The 16018-nt window shown below is 41.0% G+C and overlaps 1 protein-coding gene across 3 annotated transcripts in view; it reads left to right on the top strand.

Annotated features, from left to right (window-relative positions):
- Nucleotides 1-8806, top strand: part of SLC25A43 (solute carrier family 25 member 43) — a 49182-nt gene extending 40376 nt beyond the window's left edge. The window contains exons 4-6 of one of the 3 annotated variants that reach the window (XM_043974848.1): nt 4579-4710; nt 5500-5522; nt 6812-6920. In XM_043974848.1, coding sequence (XP_043830783.1) covers nt 4579-4710; nt 5500-5508 — 141 coding nt within the window. In that variant the 3' untranslated portion in view covers nt 5509-5522; nt 6812-6920. Of the gene's footprint in view, nt 1-4578; nt 4711-5499; nt 5523-6811 lie in introns of all 3 variants that reach the window. The other 2 variants (XM_043974846.1, XM_043974847.1) reach the window with 2 other exon arrangements.
- Nucleotides 8807-16018: the final 7212 nt, after the last annotated feature.

A 16018-nucleotide genomic window follows, 5' to 3' on the forward strand; every position in this document is an offset into this window, starting at 1 on the left:
ATGAATGTGAGTGAGTATTAAAAAATATGAAAGTTTGAATAGTTTGAATTAAAATAGTGGAATGAGCAGAACCAGAAGAATACTTTCTACAAGGCCATCAACATTGTAAAGATAGACAGTTTTGACTTAAGAACTCTGATCAATACCAATCATGTCTCTGTAGGACCACTGATGAAGTGTATTGTCCACCCCCTCACAGTGTATAGACACAAGGTGCAGAAACATACGTTTTTGTGTGAACTCTTTGTTTGACAATACTTATGTACAAGTGTTTTTTCTCTTGCTTTTTAAATCGGGAGAGGGGTATGGCCAAAGTGGAGAGAACAAGACAACCAGTTGCGATGCCAAAAAAAGAAAAGAAAAAAAAGCTATTGTGACGTTCTTTAAAATGCACAGAAGAGAACAGAAAGACATTCAGAAAGAGGCACAAACAGGATAGTTTTTAAAGTAACATGTAGAATTTATTATATACTTCTTTGTGAAAAGCAAGTAGTATGAAATAACAGTCATAGTTTCATAAAAAATCCTCTTTTTGTGTTGTGCTGTATGTGGAAAGGGAATGCCCTTTTTTAGTGTCTAGGTTCTGAATTGTGTGTGTATAATGTTTTCAAAATTTTAAATAGTATTTTATTTTTTAATTACATATTAATTTTTTACATTCTTTTTTTTTTTTTGGTGAAGCAGTTGTAGTCAAGTGACTTGCCCAGGGTCACACAGCTAGCAAGTGTTAAGTGTCTGAGGTCGGATTTTAACTCAGGTACTCCTGAATCCAGGGCCGGTGCTCTATCCACTGTGCCATCTAGCTGCCCCGACATTCATTTTTTAAAAATGTGAATTACAAATTTTTCTCTCTCCCTTCCCTGCCCTCTCTGAAACAATAAATAATTTATATATGTGCAATCATGTAAAACATATTTCCATATTAGTTATGTAGTGAAAGAAGAAATAGACCGAAAGGAAAACCTCATGGGGGAAAACATAAAGTGAAAATAGTATATGCTTCAATCTGCATTTAGACTCCATCAGTGGAGTTCTCTAGCTGTGCATAGCATTTCCCATCATGAATCCTTTGGCATTGTCTTGGGTCATTGTATTGTTGAGAAGAGTGAAGACTATCAGTTAATCATTGTACAATGTTGCTGTTACTGTGTACAATGTTCTTTTGGTTCTTCTCACTTTACTTTGCATCAGTCTACTTAAGTCTTTCCAGGTTTTCCTGAAATCTCCCTGCTCATCATTTCTAACAGCACAATAATATTCCAGGGGCAGCTAGGTGGCACAGTGAATGGAACACCAGCCCTGGAGTCAGGAGTACCTGAGTTCAAATCCGGCCTCAGACACTTAATACTTTCTGGCTGTGTGACCCTGGGCAAGTCACTTAACCCCAATTGCCTCACCAAAAAAAAAAATAGTATTCCATCACATTCATATACCACAACTTGTTCAGCCATCCCCCCCATTGATGGGCATCCCCTTGATTTCCAATTCTCTGCCACCACAAGAAGAACTGGTATAAATATTTTTGTACAAATAGGTCCTTTTCCCTTTTGTATGATTGAGTAGCGGTATTGCTGGATCAAAGGATGTGAACAGTTTGCCTTTTGGTCAGAGTTCCAAATTGGTCTCCAGAATGGTTAGAGCAGTTCATACTTTCACCAGCAGTGCATGAGTGCCTCTCTTTTTCTGCATCCTCTCCAATATTTATCATTTCCCTTTTCTGTTATATTAGCCAATCTGACAGGTATGAGGTGGCACCTCAGAGTTGTTTTAATTTACATTTCTCTAATCAATAGCGATTTAGAGCATTTTTTCATATCCCTATAGTTAGTTTTGATTTCTTCATCTGAAAACTGCCTGTTTAAGTTCAGAATTTTTTGGAGGGGCGGTGTGGAAGATACACTCTATACTTAGCCTAGCCCAGAGACAAAAGTCACTAGTAAGTAACAAGCAGAAGGATCAGTAGGCATTTATTAAACACCTAACATGCACCAGGCATTTTTCTAGGTGCTGAGGATACAAGTACAAAAAATGAAACAGTCCTTACTTAAAAGGAACTAACATTCACCTAGTATGTCTCCTTCCCTGAGGTGGTTTGGGGTAGGAGATAGGAAACCAGCCTTGGAGCTAAAGAAAACCTAAATTCACTTTCTGTTTCTGAACCATACTAGCTGTATGATCCTGGGTAGGTCACTTAAGTCTCTGTTAGCTGTTTCTGACAGCTCTTTAAGACCATAAGTTGCTCAAGCAGTTCAGATCTGCTTTGATATAGGAAGTTTGCCCATCTGGGAGTTCCCTACACTGGGGAAATCACTGGTCCAGGTCCTTACTTGTTATGATAAACTCACTCAGCAGGTGGATTGAATCATTGCTGCCTTGAGACCTGTGTGAGGAAGGATGAAGAACCAAAAATCTTCCTCTGGTATCCTTGCACTACTTTATCACAGTAACAGCTGATTGGTTGACTTTTCAGCACTGGCTTCCTACCATTATAATTCCACTACATTACCCTGAGAGGGTCACATTTTTCCTAGAGTCAGGGAATAGAATCACAGGACCTCTGAAGTGGAAGGAACCTTGGGGACTCTCCAGGCTACCCCACTACTTTCCCCCTCATCATTCTTCAGAGCAGGATACCGAGGCCTAAAGAGCTGATGTAATTGGCCCAAGGTCACAAGATGAGCCAGTGGCAGAACCAGAGCCAAAACTCTGGGCTCCCAGCTCTCCAGTATTTTTTCACAATCCAGCACAACATGAATGGATGGATGGGTGGATGGATGAATGGATGAATGAATGGATGGATGAATGGGAAAAAAGTACTTACTAAGCTAAGGGCTGAGGATAGAAAGAGAAAATCAAGACAATCCTTGTCCTCAAGGGACTTATATTCTAATAGGAAGAGACAACCCAAATAGGAAGTAAAAAATGCAAGTTATGAAACTGACACAGGCAGTTCTAGGACAGCAGCCCGAATCCATTCAGTATTTGAAACTCAGGCCCCCATAACCAAGAGCCATACATAGTTGTTTTCATTTTTTTTTTTTTTTTGGTGAGGCAATTGGGGTTAAGTGGCTTGCCCAGGGTCACACAGCTAGTAAGTGTTAAGTGTCTGAGGCTGGATTTGAACTCAGGTACTCCTGACTCCAGGGCTGGTGCTCTATCCTCATAGTTGTTTTCAAATTCTGAACAGATTGTGCTTCAGTAATTTCCATCTAAGTTCACTGTTTGAAACTTGGCACTCATGGCCCCATAGATGCAATGTTATATGTGGTCTGCGTCAGTCATACAATGACCATCACATCATAGATGGACTCTGGTACTAAAGAATCAATAATTCATGTGTGTCCCGTGGCATCCACACCCAAGGAATGTTTTGTAAAGATAACAAAAGCTCATTGATGGTATTGTGTGCCCCAGTTTCATAAAATCATGATAACATTTCTTGCCTGATGGTGAAGATTCTCCTTGTCCAGTTTAAGTAAAGAATGGTTTGCTGTTTGTTATGACAGGAACTGTGGCTGAAGAAAGGCTTTTTTTGTTTTGTTTTTGGTTTTTGTGAGGCAATTGGGGTTAAGTGACTTGCCCAGGGTCACACAGCTAGTAAGTGTCAAGTGTCTGAGGTCAGATTTGAACTCAGGTCCTCCTGAATCCAGGGCTGGTGCTCTATCTACTGCACCACCTAGCTGCCCCTAAGGCATTGTGATGTAGTGGAAACACTGGAAATGGAAGTTCTCATTCCTAAAGCTGCCATTCACTCCAGCACCTAGGACAGTGCTTTGCATACAGGCATTTGATAAATGTTTGCTGAATTGAAGTCCTGAGGACCTGGGCAATGAACTTCTCCTCCCTGGTCCTCAGTTTCCTCATTTGTAAAACAAATGGGTTCTCTGAGGTCCTTTCCTGCTCTAGATGGGTGATCTTCTAACAATCAGATTTGGAGTTACCATGTTCCAAGGTAAACTAATGGTCTAGGAACCAGACAGGCAGCAAAGTAGGAAGCAGGAAGCAGGCTTTAAATCATGGCAAGCCAAATTAGGAGCTTCAGAAGACTTCTGTCCTGAATAGGTGGACTGGGTAGAGGAAGAACTGTTTTATCTCTTTCTGTGCTTAGCCATGTGACACTTGGATTTAACTTTCCTGTGCTAACACTTAATAAAATGGAATGATTCCTGTACCCTAAATATCTGCTGCAAAAAGACTCAGGGAATACAAGCCAATAAATAAGCAGAAAACCACAGGCACCGTTTTTTGGTCCATGACCTGAATTTCTGATTTGATGCTTAGCTCTCCTGACCCAATCTCCCAACTCCAAAGCATGTTCTGCGTGGGTGCAGTAAATAGGCTAACCTTACTTCATTACCTTGTGTGTCAATGTAGGCGTAAGGGGGTAATCTTGCTTGCACCTTTGAGATGGATCACCTGGTAAATTCAAGGGGACAAGAAAATGCTGCTGTTTCATTCTATGGTGTCTGGTTGGTCCTTGTATAATCATGGCAACAAGATCTCCAACACGAGCTCTCATCTCCCCTTATCGATTTCTATATCTCCTGCTAACTAGACTGTCCCTCTCCTCCCTCCCAGGCCCAGAGTCACTGCTTCCCTCATTGTGGTAGAGGGAACAATTTCTCAGGGGCAGTGGACTGCTTCCAACAGGTGGTGAAGGCCCAGGGTGTGCTGGCCCTGTGGAACGGACTGACTGCCAACTTGTTAAAGGTGAGGTTAGGTACTCTATCACGTGCCCTCTCTCACAAACTTTCAACTCTTGGCCCCACGATGGGACTTCATAGAAGCACTTCCCCTGAGTGCTCAAGTCTCTACAGTAAGAATGGTGATCCCGGGGGCAGCTAGATGGCGCAGTGGATAGAGCACCGGCCCTGGAGTCAGGAGTACCTGAGTTCAAATCCGGCCTCAGACACTTAACACTTACTAGCTGTGTGACCCTGGGCAAGTCACTTAACCCCAATTGCCTCACTAAAAAAAAAAAAAAAAAAAAAGAATGGTGATCCCAAAACACGAGGAGGACTGTGGGAAGAGAAGATGAGTAGCCTTGCAGAGGAAAAGAATAGCCACATTAGCCCTGAAGTATTTAGGATAATATGGAGTACTGGGAAGTTTAGGAGTCAGAAGGCATGGGTTTGAGTCCCAGATCTGACATTTCTGGTTGAGTGAACATGAAAGTTGCCTAACATGTCTTGAGTTTCAGTCTTCTCATCTCTATAATGGGGTTAATAATGCCTGCGCTCCACAGGGCTGTTAGGAGGAAAGTTCTTTGGAAGCTAGGGTACTATACAAGCATGAACCATTACTAGGACTGGATGGCATTCCAAGAGATTTGAGAAATTAAAGTCTCTCTTGATCAGTAAGTGGTCAATTGAACAAAACTCACCATGGGGTAAACTCACCTGCACACAGATTAACAATAGACACAGTATTTCTGCCCTTGGTTTCCTGTCTGTTGTGTAGTACAAATCACTTTTTCCCTCCCCTTCTTCTCTGTGCCAGATCCCCTGATACCACTTTCCCAGGTAAGTCAATTTATAAGCATCCATTAAGCACCTACTAAATACCAGGCATTAAACTAGGCCCTAGGGATACAGAGACAAATATTAACCAGTCTTTGCTCCCGAAGACCTTACTTATGTCCTTTGTGGGGGAGGGGGGAGACAAAAACCTACCACTGGATCAACAAACATCTATTTATTTTTAAGTCAAAAAAGTATTTTATTATTTTCCAGTTACACGTAGAGATAGTTTTCAACATTTGTTTTTATAAGATTTCAAGTTCCAAATTTTTCTCCCTCCCTCCCTCCCTTTCCTCTCCCCTCCCCAAGACAGCTAGCAATCTGATATAGATTATATATGTACGATCACATTAAACATATTTCTGCATTACTCATGTTGTGAAATAAGAATCAGAACAAAAGGGAAAAACCTCAAAAAAGGGGAAAAAAAGTAGAAACAGTACGGTTCAATCTGCATCCAGATTCCAGTTCTTTTTTCTGGATTTGGAGAGCATTTTCCATCATGAGTCCTTTGGTATTGTCTTGGATCATTGTATTTCTGAGAAGAGTTAAGTCTCTCACAGTTGATCATCGCACGATGTTAATACTGTGTACAGTTTGCTCTTGATTCTGCTCATCTCACTCAGCATCAGTTCATGTAAGTCCTTCCAAGTTTCTCTCCTCCTCCTGCTCATCGTTTCTTACAGCACAATAGTATTCCATTACATTCGTATGCCACAACTTGTTCAGCCATCCCCCCAATTGATGGGCATCCCCTCGATTTCCAATTCTTTGCCATCACAAAAAGAGCCACTATAAATATTTTTGTACATGTCGGTCCTTTTCCCTTTTTAATGATCTCTTTGGGGAAAAGACCCAAAAGTGGTATTTCTGGGTCAAAGGGTATGCACAGTTTTATAGCTTTTTGGGCATAGTTCCAAATTGCTCTCCAGAATGGTTGGATCAGTTGACGGCTCCACCAACAGTGCATTAGCGTTCCAATTTTTCCACACCTTTTCCAACATTTATTATTTCCCTTTTTGTCATATTAGCCAATCCGATAGGTGTGAGGTGGTACCTGAGAATTCAACAAACATTTATTAAGCACCTAGTAAATGCCAGGCCCTGGGAATACAAAGACAAACATGAACCGGTCCCTGACATTCTAACTGTTGTAGTAGCTACTGCATTTACCTCCAGTGGCACATATAGATTAGCCTAAGGTTGTGTCATAGCTTTAAAAGCATTATTGTAAAATTTTTTATTATTTAATTGAATTGTAACCTGATTTTTTTTGTGTTTTTTTTTTACAGATAGTTCCATATTTTGGAGTTATGTTTAGCACCTTTGAGTTTTGCAAGAGAATCTGCCTTTATCAAAATGGCTATACTATGTCGCCTTTAAGCTATAAGCTTACCCCAGGTGTAGATCAGAGTTTACAGCCACAAGAGTTACGGGAATTACAGAAGTTACTCAAAAATGGCAATTTTGAGGCAAGAAAACCCACTCTGTAAAACTGTACAAGGCTGAAAGATGTGTTAAAAGCATACAGCCTGGGGCAGCTAGGTGGCACAGTGGATAAAGCACCGGCCTTGAATTCAGGAGAACCTGAGTTCAAATCCAGCCTTAGACACTTGACACTTACTAGCTGTGTGACCTTGGGCAAGTCACTTAACCCTCATTGCCCCACCAAAAAAAAAAAAGCATACAGCCTTATGGCCTTGTGTGACCAGAAGAGGTGGCCTCTGTCCAGCGTCCTGAAAAAAAATGAGAAGCTTGAACCTTTCATCATCTGATCTGTGGGCCCCTGCCCAATTTATGCCTGCACCACTGCAGACTTGGAGGCCTTTTTTGATTCAAGTGCCTGGAGCTCTTTATCACTATCTCGTGAATTATACCTAGTATCCCAGGGATGTGACTGGGCAGTCAGTCCCAGCTCAAAGCTTTCCAAGCTCAGCTTGCCAAAGCAAGAATAAAACTCATATCCATAATCAAGAGATGCAAAGACCCAAAGAACCATATTTGCTGTGTTTAACCTTTTTACATTTTTTTTTTTTGCAGGGCAGTGAATGTTAAGTATCTGAGGCTGGATTTGAACTCAGGTCCTCCTGAATCCAGAGCCGGTGCTTTATCCACTGCGCCACCTAGTTGCCTGTGTTATTAACCTTAAAAGAAAGGCAGAATGTAGGCTGGAATGTACATTAGCCAACCAGACATCACACAGTCTCTTGCCTTGCTTCCCAGTATTTGATGCTTGCACCAACTAGCAATGACTGCAAAACTTATGCAAACCAATACAGAGCCAGTTTGAGTAGTTTGGCCAAGACCTTGCTAGCTTAAGAGTTCATGGCTTTGAGTGTAGCTAGGTGGCACTACAGTGGATAAAGCCCCAGCCCTAAATTCAAGAAGACCTGAGTTCAAATCCAACCTCAGACAATTGACACATACTACCTGTGTGACCCTGGGCAAGTCACTTAACCCTCATTGCCCTGCCCCCCCAAAAAAAGTTCATGGTTTTATCCTCATTGCTTTTAGGTATCTTATATATAGGTTGTTTTCACAAGAAAAAAGGATAAGAATGTTTCCACAATCTTTCATTTCAAGTTTAAGAAGCCTGAGTCATTCATTAAGTAAAGTGGTTTTGTTCATGTCCATTTCATGGTGCCACCGAAAACTCCAAAATATCCTTAGCAACGTTGATAGACAGGTTCATAAAAATGACTTACTGATGCCTTTGACCTTCATAATTTTACTCTCGCCTAGCAAAGCCAAGAATTAACTGATAATTTCAGTAGCTCCCATTCATTTTCTATCATGGCCTAGTAACAAAGAAGGGAAGTAAGAGAGCCTTAGATTGGTCTTAGAAAGTCATCAAGTTTGAGCCTTATCTGAAGCGTGACTTTCTCCAGACGACACAAAAACAACAGAAAAGTACTTGGAGCCAATCTCAATGAACTGGAGAAATCACCTTTCAGGAGCAAAATGCCTTGGACCTACACTAAGGGCATATAACCATACCCTTAGAATAATTCTTACTTATATAGTTCCCCAAATAACTAATACCTAGTTGTAAAGTAAAGATCATGTCTTTGTGATTTGATTATTTTTTCCTTTTTCAGTATTTTTAAGGTATATTGTGTATTAAATTAATTTCTCATTGGGTTTCTCATACTTATTTGTTTCTTTATATGGCCTCATGCATATAGTATGAGATAATGTGGATCATTGGTTATTGAGCTAAGGGACTGAGGTTTTATATTACCAAAGGATCCCAGAATCTAGGGCTAGAAGGGCTATGGATGGTCCAATATCGTCATTTTACACAGGAGGAAACTGAGGCCCAGGAAGGGGAATTCATTCGCCCAAGGTCCCACATAAGATCCTAAGCCTAGAACTGGAAAGGACCTCAGAAGTTTACTAAGGCAACATCCCAACCTGCATGTTATAGAATAGGAAACAGGCAGGGACTGGTTGGTTTGCCCAAGGTCACAGATAAGCTCCTAGAGCTAGAGCTGGAATGGACCTCAAAGGCCATTTTACAGAGGAGGAAACTGAGGCCCAGTGTGATTATGTGACAAGATCATAGAACTAGCGCTAGAAGCCACCTCCAGGTCACACGGGCAGCAAGCGACAGAGTTGGAATTAGAACCCCAATTCTCGAACTCCAAGCCTAGCGTTCTTTCTTGTCTAGCCCACTGCCTTTCAATACACTTTCTTAGTTCTTGAAGTCATATTTCTGTTTACGTTCCCCAGACTAAATAATCAGCTACTGAGACATGTACTGTATTTGTGCCATGGAATGGCTGTCTGTTTATCCATGGCCCAGACTATTGCTGTGAGAGTCTAGAAGGTCTCTTATTCTTTATTGGGGCCAACATAACTTCCATGTCTGAAGGTGGAGGCAAGAAACCTTGTCAAGCCTAGCATCTTTTTTTTTCCTGATAAAAGTATGTTATTATTTTCCAGTTACATGTAGAGATGGTTTTCAACATTTGTTTATATAAGATTTTCAATTTCAACTTTTTCTCCCTCTCTCCCCTCCCTCCCCCCTCTCTTACACAGCAGGTAATCTGATATAGGACATAGATAGATAGATAGATAGATAGATAGATAGATAGATAGATAGATAGATAGATAGATAGATAGCATTAAACATATTTCTGCATTAATCATGTTATAAGAGAAGAATCAGCGCAAAAAAGGAAAAACCTCAAAAAAGAAAAACAACAGCACCCAAAACAGAAGAAATAGTATGGTTCAATCAGCATCCATATTCCACAGTTTTTTTCCCCTGGATTTGGAGAGCCTTTTCCATCATGAGTCCTTTGGAACTTTCTTGTACTGTTCTATTGGTGAGAAGAATCTAGTCTATCACAGTAGATCAACACATAATGTCAATGATACTATGTACAATGTTCTCCTGGTTCTGTTCATCTCACTCATCATCAGTTCATGCAAGTCCTTCCAGGTTTCTCTGAACTCCTCCTGCTCATCGTTTCTTACAGCACAATAGAATTTCATTACATTCATATGCCACAACTTGTTCAGCCATTCCCCAACTGATGGGCAACCCCTCAATTTCCAATTCCTTGCCACCACAAAAAGGGCAACTATAAATATTTTATACATGTGGGTGCTTTTCCCTTTTTTATGATCTTTTGGGGATACAGACCTAGTAATGGTATTACTGGGTCAAAGGGTATGCACAGCTTTATAGCTCTTTGGGCATAATTCCAAATTGCTCTCCAGAATGGTTGGATCAGTTCACATCAAGCCTAACATCTTAGCTCTTGCCCCATCTTGACTTTCTACCTCCATCTTCTCTTTTACCATTAGCCAAGAATGCTGAAATCATCTCCCTTGTCACACACAAGGGGAGGGTTTTCTTTTTTCTGATAAAAGTATTTTATTTTTTTCCATTTACATGTAAAGATAGTTCTCAATATTTGTTTATACAAACTTTCCAATTTCAGATTTTTCTCCTTCCCTCTCCTCCCTCCCCCCTCCCCTAGACAGCAGATAATCTGATATAGGTTTTACATATATATATATATATATATATATATAATAACATTAAACTTATTTCTGCATTAGTCATGTTATAAGAGAAGAATCAGAACAATGAGGAAAAACCTCAAAATAGAAAAACAGCACCAAAACCAAAAGAAATAGTATGGTTCAATCAGCATCTATAAGGGGAGGGTTTTCTTAGCTGAACTTTGGGCTTTTCTACCACAAAAGGATTATAGGTTCCTAGGTCTAGAACTGAAAAGGAACTCAGAGGCCAGCAAGTCTAACCCTCTAATTTTACAGAGGGGGAAACTGAGGTCCACGGAAGGGAAAAGGACTCATGCAGGGTCACATGTAAGCTATAGATCTGATGCTAGGAGGGCCCTCATTTTACAGATGGGGAAACAGGCCCAGACAAGTGAATTAACTTGCCCATGGTCACATAGGTAGAAAGTTGCAAAGCCAGGTTACAAACTCAGGTCCCATGATTCCCCAGCTGAGCACCACACTGCTTCCCATTGATATCATTCCTTCTAAGTATCAGAATAGTCAACAAGTATTTATTAAAGGGTCTACTATGTGCCACATACTATGCTAAATGTTAGGAACACAAAGAAAGGTTAAAATGTAAATGACTCTGTGCAAACAAGCTATGGACAGAAAAGACTGGAGATAAGAGAGGGAGAGAATTCCAGGCATAGGAAACAAGCAGTGAAAATGATGGCTTCAAAGGTGGAGTGTCTTGTGCAAGGAGTGGCAAAAAGACCAGCTCACTGGACCACAGAGTACATGGAGCAGAGATGGTGTAGGAAGACAGGAAAGGCAGAAAGGGGATGAGTTCAGACGGGTTTTATAAGCCAAACAAGGGATTTGATATTTGATTCTGGAAGAAATAGGGAGCTACTAGAGTTTATTGAGTAGGGGGATGTCATGGACAGACCTGTGCTTTTAGGAAGGTCACTTTGACAGCTGGTTGGAGGATGGACTAGAGTGGGACTAGAGTGCCTTGTGGCAGGCAGACCCACCAGCAGCTATTGCAATGGTCCAGGCATGAGGTGATGAGGGCCTGCACTAGTGGTAGCAGTATCAGTGGAGAGAAGGGAGCATATATGAGAGGTGTTCCAAAAGTAGAATAGGCAGGACTTGGAGACTGATTGAATATGGGAAATGAGAAAGAATGAGGAATTGAGGACACCTAGGTTGGGACTTTGAGGGACTGGAATGAGGGTGCCCTTGACAAATAGGAAAGTTGGCAAGATGGGAGAATCTGGGGGGAAAGATAATGAGTTCCGGTTTTGGATATGCTGAGTCTTTGGAACATCTAGTTCAAGATGTCTGAAAGGCTGTTGGAGATACCAGAATGGGGGACAGCAGAGAGGTCAGAGCTGGACAAGTAAATCTGAGAATCATTAGCATAACTGTGTTGATTCAATCCATGGGATCTTATGAGATTGCCAAGGGAAAAGAGAGGAGAGCCAGGAGAGAGTGGTGTCCCCCAAAACTAGAGAAGAGAATATCAAGGAGAAGAGGGTGATCAACAGTGTCGAAGGCTGCCAAGAGGCCGTGAAGAATGAAGATTGAAAAAAGTCACAAGATTTGGCAACTGAGATCATTAGTAACTGGAGAGAGTAGTATTGGTTGAATAATGGGGTCAGAAGGCAGATTGCTGAGAATTGATTATGAGAGAAAAGGAAATTGAGGCACCAATCATAGATAGCCTGCTTAAGGAATTTGCAGAAATATAGCAAGCAAGAATGAATTAAAATGGGACAGGGAAGACATGGACAGGCTTGTAGGCAGCAGGAAAGTAGCCAGTATACTGGAAGAGATTAAAGAAGGGTGATAGAGTGGAGTATCATAGAAGGGAATCTGCTGGAGAAGATGGGATGGAAACCCTAGTTTTGTTCTTGAATCAGATTCAACTAACATTATTTTACTAAAAGCACCAGCGTTTACTGCTTCCTTCCTGGTAACTATATTTATTCAGCAAGCATTTGTTGTGTGCCTAATAGAGGTGTCTCACTGTACTTTCCAATATGGGGAGATTTTTTTAAAAAAAAAGAAAAGTAGAAGAAACAGTATCTGCCCTTAAGGAACTTGGAACTCAGGTGGGGAAACAAAACAGAAACAAGTCATAACTAGAGCATAATTGAAAAGCACATACTAGCGAGATGAGACTTAATCAGGAAAGAATGTAATGTCTTGTTTGGGGAGTTTGCTTCAGTGCTGTGTTTGTTTTGTTGTTGTTGTTTTTTGGTTTTATTTTGTTGTTTTGTTTTTTTGCAGGGCAATGAAGGTTAAGTGACTTGCCCAGGGTCACACAAAGTGTCTGAGGCTGGATTTGAACTCAGGTCTCCTGAATCCAGGGCCAGTGCTTTATCCACCGTGCCACCTAGCTTCCCCCCAGTGCTGTGTTATATTTTTGGCTCATCAAGTTTACAGTCCACTAAAACCTCAAGTCTTCCCCATGAGTCGAGGTCTAACCACCTTGTCCCCATCTTGTACCTGATTGAAATGTAATCTTTTATTCTTATTCCTTTGATATGACTGACAGGGACAGAATGTGGTGCTTAGAGTCAGGAAGTCATTTCAAATCCTGCCTCAGAAATACATAAGCTGGGGCAGCTAGGTGGCACAGTGGATAGAGCACCGGCCCTGGAGTCAGGAGTACCTGAGTTCAAATCCAGCCTCATTTGACATTTGACACTAGCTGTGTGACCCTGGGAAGTCACTTAACCCCAATTGTCTTACCAAAAAAAAAAGAAAAAAGAAAAAAGAAATACATAAGCTCTGTAATCATGGGCAAGTCATTTCATTTCTTTTAGTCTCAGTTTCCTCATTTGCAAAATGGGTATGATAACATTTGCACTACCTACTTCACAGGGTGATTGTGACGCAGATTTTACTGACCTTAAACAATATAAATGTACGTTCTTATTAAGTTTGGTGTGAATTGATTCAGGTCATCATTCCAACCTGTTGAGGAACTTTTTAGATCTCAATTCTGACATCTGACATAGTGAAATTCCCTCCCAGATTTGTGCCACCGGCAAATGTGATAAGCACTCCATGTATGACTTCATCCAAACAGAACCAGGGATGGAACCCTGTACCACACCACTAGAAGCCTTCCTCTAGATTAATACTGATCTAGTACAAGTATACCTTGTTTTATTGCACTTCACAAACGCTGCGTTTTTACAAATTGTGGCAACCCTGTGTCAAGCAGGTATACTGGCCCCCAACAGCATGTGCTCACATCATGTCTCTTTGTCACATTTTGGGAATTCTCCCAATATTTGAAACTTTTTCATTATCATTATATCTGTTATGGTGATCTGTGAGCAGTGATCTTTTTTTTTTTTTTTTTTTAGTGAGGCAATTGGGGTTAAGTGACTTGCCCAGAGTCACACAGCTAGTAAGTGTTAAGTGTCTGAGGCCGGATTTGAACTCAGGTACTCCTGACTCCAGGGCCGGTGCTCTATCCACTGCGCCACCTAGCTGCCCCGAGCAGTGATCTTTGATGTTACTATTGTAACTGTTTTGGGGCATCACAAACTGTACCCATATAAGACAGTGAACTTAATCTATAAATGTTGCGTGTTCTGACTGCTCTACCTATCAGCCATTCCCTCCTCTTTCTCCCTCTCCTCGGCCTCCCTATTTCCTGAGACATAACAATATAGAAATGAGGCCAATTAATAACCATACAACAGCTTCTATGCGTTCAAGTGAAAAAAGAGTCCAGCGCTGCAGCAAACTTCATTGTTGTCTTATTTTAAGAAATTGCTTGAGTTCAAATCCAGCCTCAGACACTTGACACTTACTAGTTGTGTGACCCTGGGCAAGTCACTTAACCCTCATTGCTCCACCCCCCCAAAAAAAAAATACTGTTGTGAGGATCAAAGGAGATCATATGTAAAACACTTTGTAAACCTTAAATACCATATGAATATCAACCATGATCTTTTAAAAAAAAAACCACTGAGTTCTTAAGGGGGGAATAGGGAGGAAGCATGAGAATTTGGAACACAAAGTTTTAAAAATCAATGTTACAATTTGTTTTTGCGTGTAAGGTGGGAGAAAATTCTAAATAAATAAACAAATAAAATTTAAAAGAAATTGCCACAGCCACCTCAGCTGTCAGCAGCCACCACCCTGATCAGTCAGCAAGTCATCGACATTGAGGCAAGACCCTCCACCAGCAAAAAGATTACGACTCACTGAAGACTCAGGTGGTGGTTAGCATTTTTTACAATAAAGTATTTTTAAATTAAGGTAGGTACATTTTTTCTCTTTTTCTCTCTCTTTTTTTGGGGAGTGTGGGGCAATGAGGGTTAAATGACTTGCCCAGGGTCACACAGCTAGTAAGTGTCAAGTGTCTGAGGCTGGGTTTGAACTCAGGTCCTCCTGAATCCAGGGCCAGTGCTTTATCCACTGTGTCACCTACCTGCCCCCAGTAGGTACATTTTTTAATGTAATACTATTGCACACTTAATATACTACAGTATAGTATAAACATAACTGTTTATATGCACTGGGAAACCAAAAAGTTCATGTGACTTCCTTTATTGTGCTATTCACCTTATCATGGTGGTCAGGAACCAAATCCACAATATCTCCAAGGTGTGCCTGTACTCTGGGTACTACTATTCAACTAGCTTTGAATCCAAGTAACTGTCCAGCTAGGTTTTGCTGACTGTCTCTTCATGACACTGCCCTCATCTACCAGTTCAGTAACCATAACAAAAGTGGAAAGGAAGTTAATTTGGCATCACTTGTTCATAATGAATTATTTCCATGCCATCATCTCTCCCCATTTTAAAACCTCATGAACCAGATGCTTCCTAACTGTCCTAGAATTTTGCCAATGACCAACATCAACCTCTTCAAGCTGTTAGTTTCCTTAATCTACTTTTCCCTTCTTTTAAAAATTTGGACCCAGATTTGTCCATCCCTAAGTCTTTGGAGCACTTCCCCCAGTTTCCAAAGATCATGTGATTCTAGGATCCTATCAACAAGTTCTTACGGTACTCTAAGCCATCAAGACCAGAAGACATTAATTCATTGAAAGTGGCCAGATGCAGGAGCAGCTAGGTGGCGCAATGGATAGAGCACCGGCCCTGGAGTCAGGAGGATCTGAGTTCAAATCCGGCCTCAGACACTTAACACTTACTAGCTGTGTGACCCTGGGCAAGTCACTTAACCCCAATTGCCTCACCAAAAAAAGAAAGAAAAGAAAAATTAAAGTGGCCAGATGCTCTCTCATTGCTTCATCCATTGGGGAATTCAATTCCATCTTAACCATGTTTATTTTGCCTTTTCTAGTTAGAGGCTCATTCTCCTAGATAGAGAAGATAGAAAATAAAATAGGTATTAATTTCTTGCCTTCTATGGCCTGTTAATATTCTATCATCCAAAGCAAACAGAGGGCAGCTAGCTTTAGGGCTGCAGTGGATAGAATGCCAAGCCTGGAGTCAGGAAGACTCATCTTCATGAGTTCAAGTCCA

This window comes from Dromiciops gliroides, chromosome X, assembly GCF_019393635.1.
Source record: "Dromiciops gliroides isolate mDroGli1 chromosome X, mDroGli1.pri, whole genome shotgun sequence".
Classification (NCBI taxonomy): domain Eukaryota; kingdom Metazoa; phylum Chordata; class Mammalia; order Microbiotheria; family Microbiotheriidae; genus Dromiciops; species Dromiciops gliroides.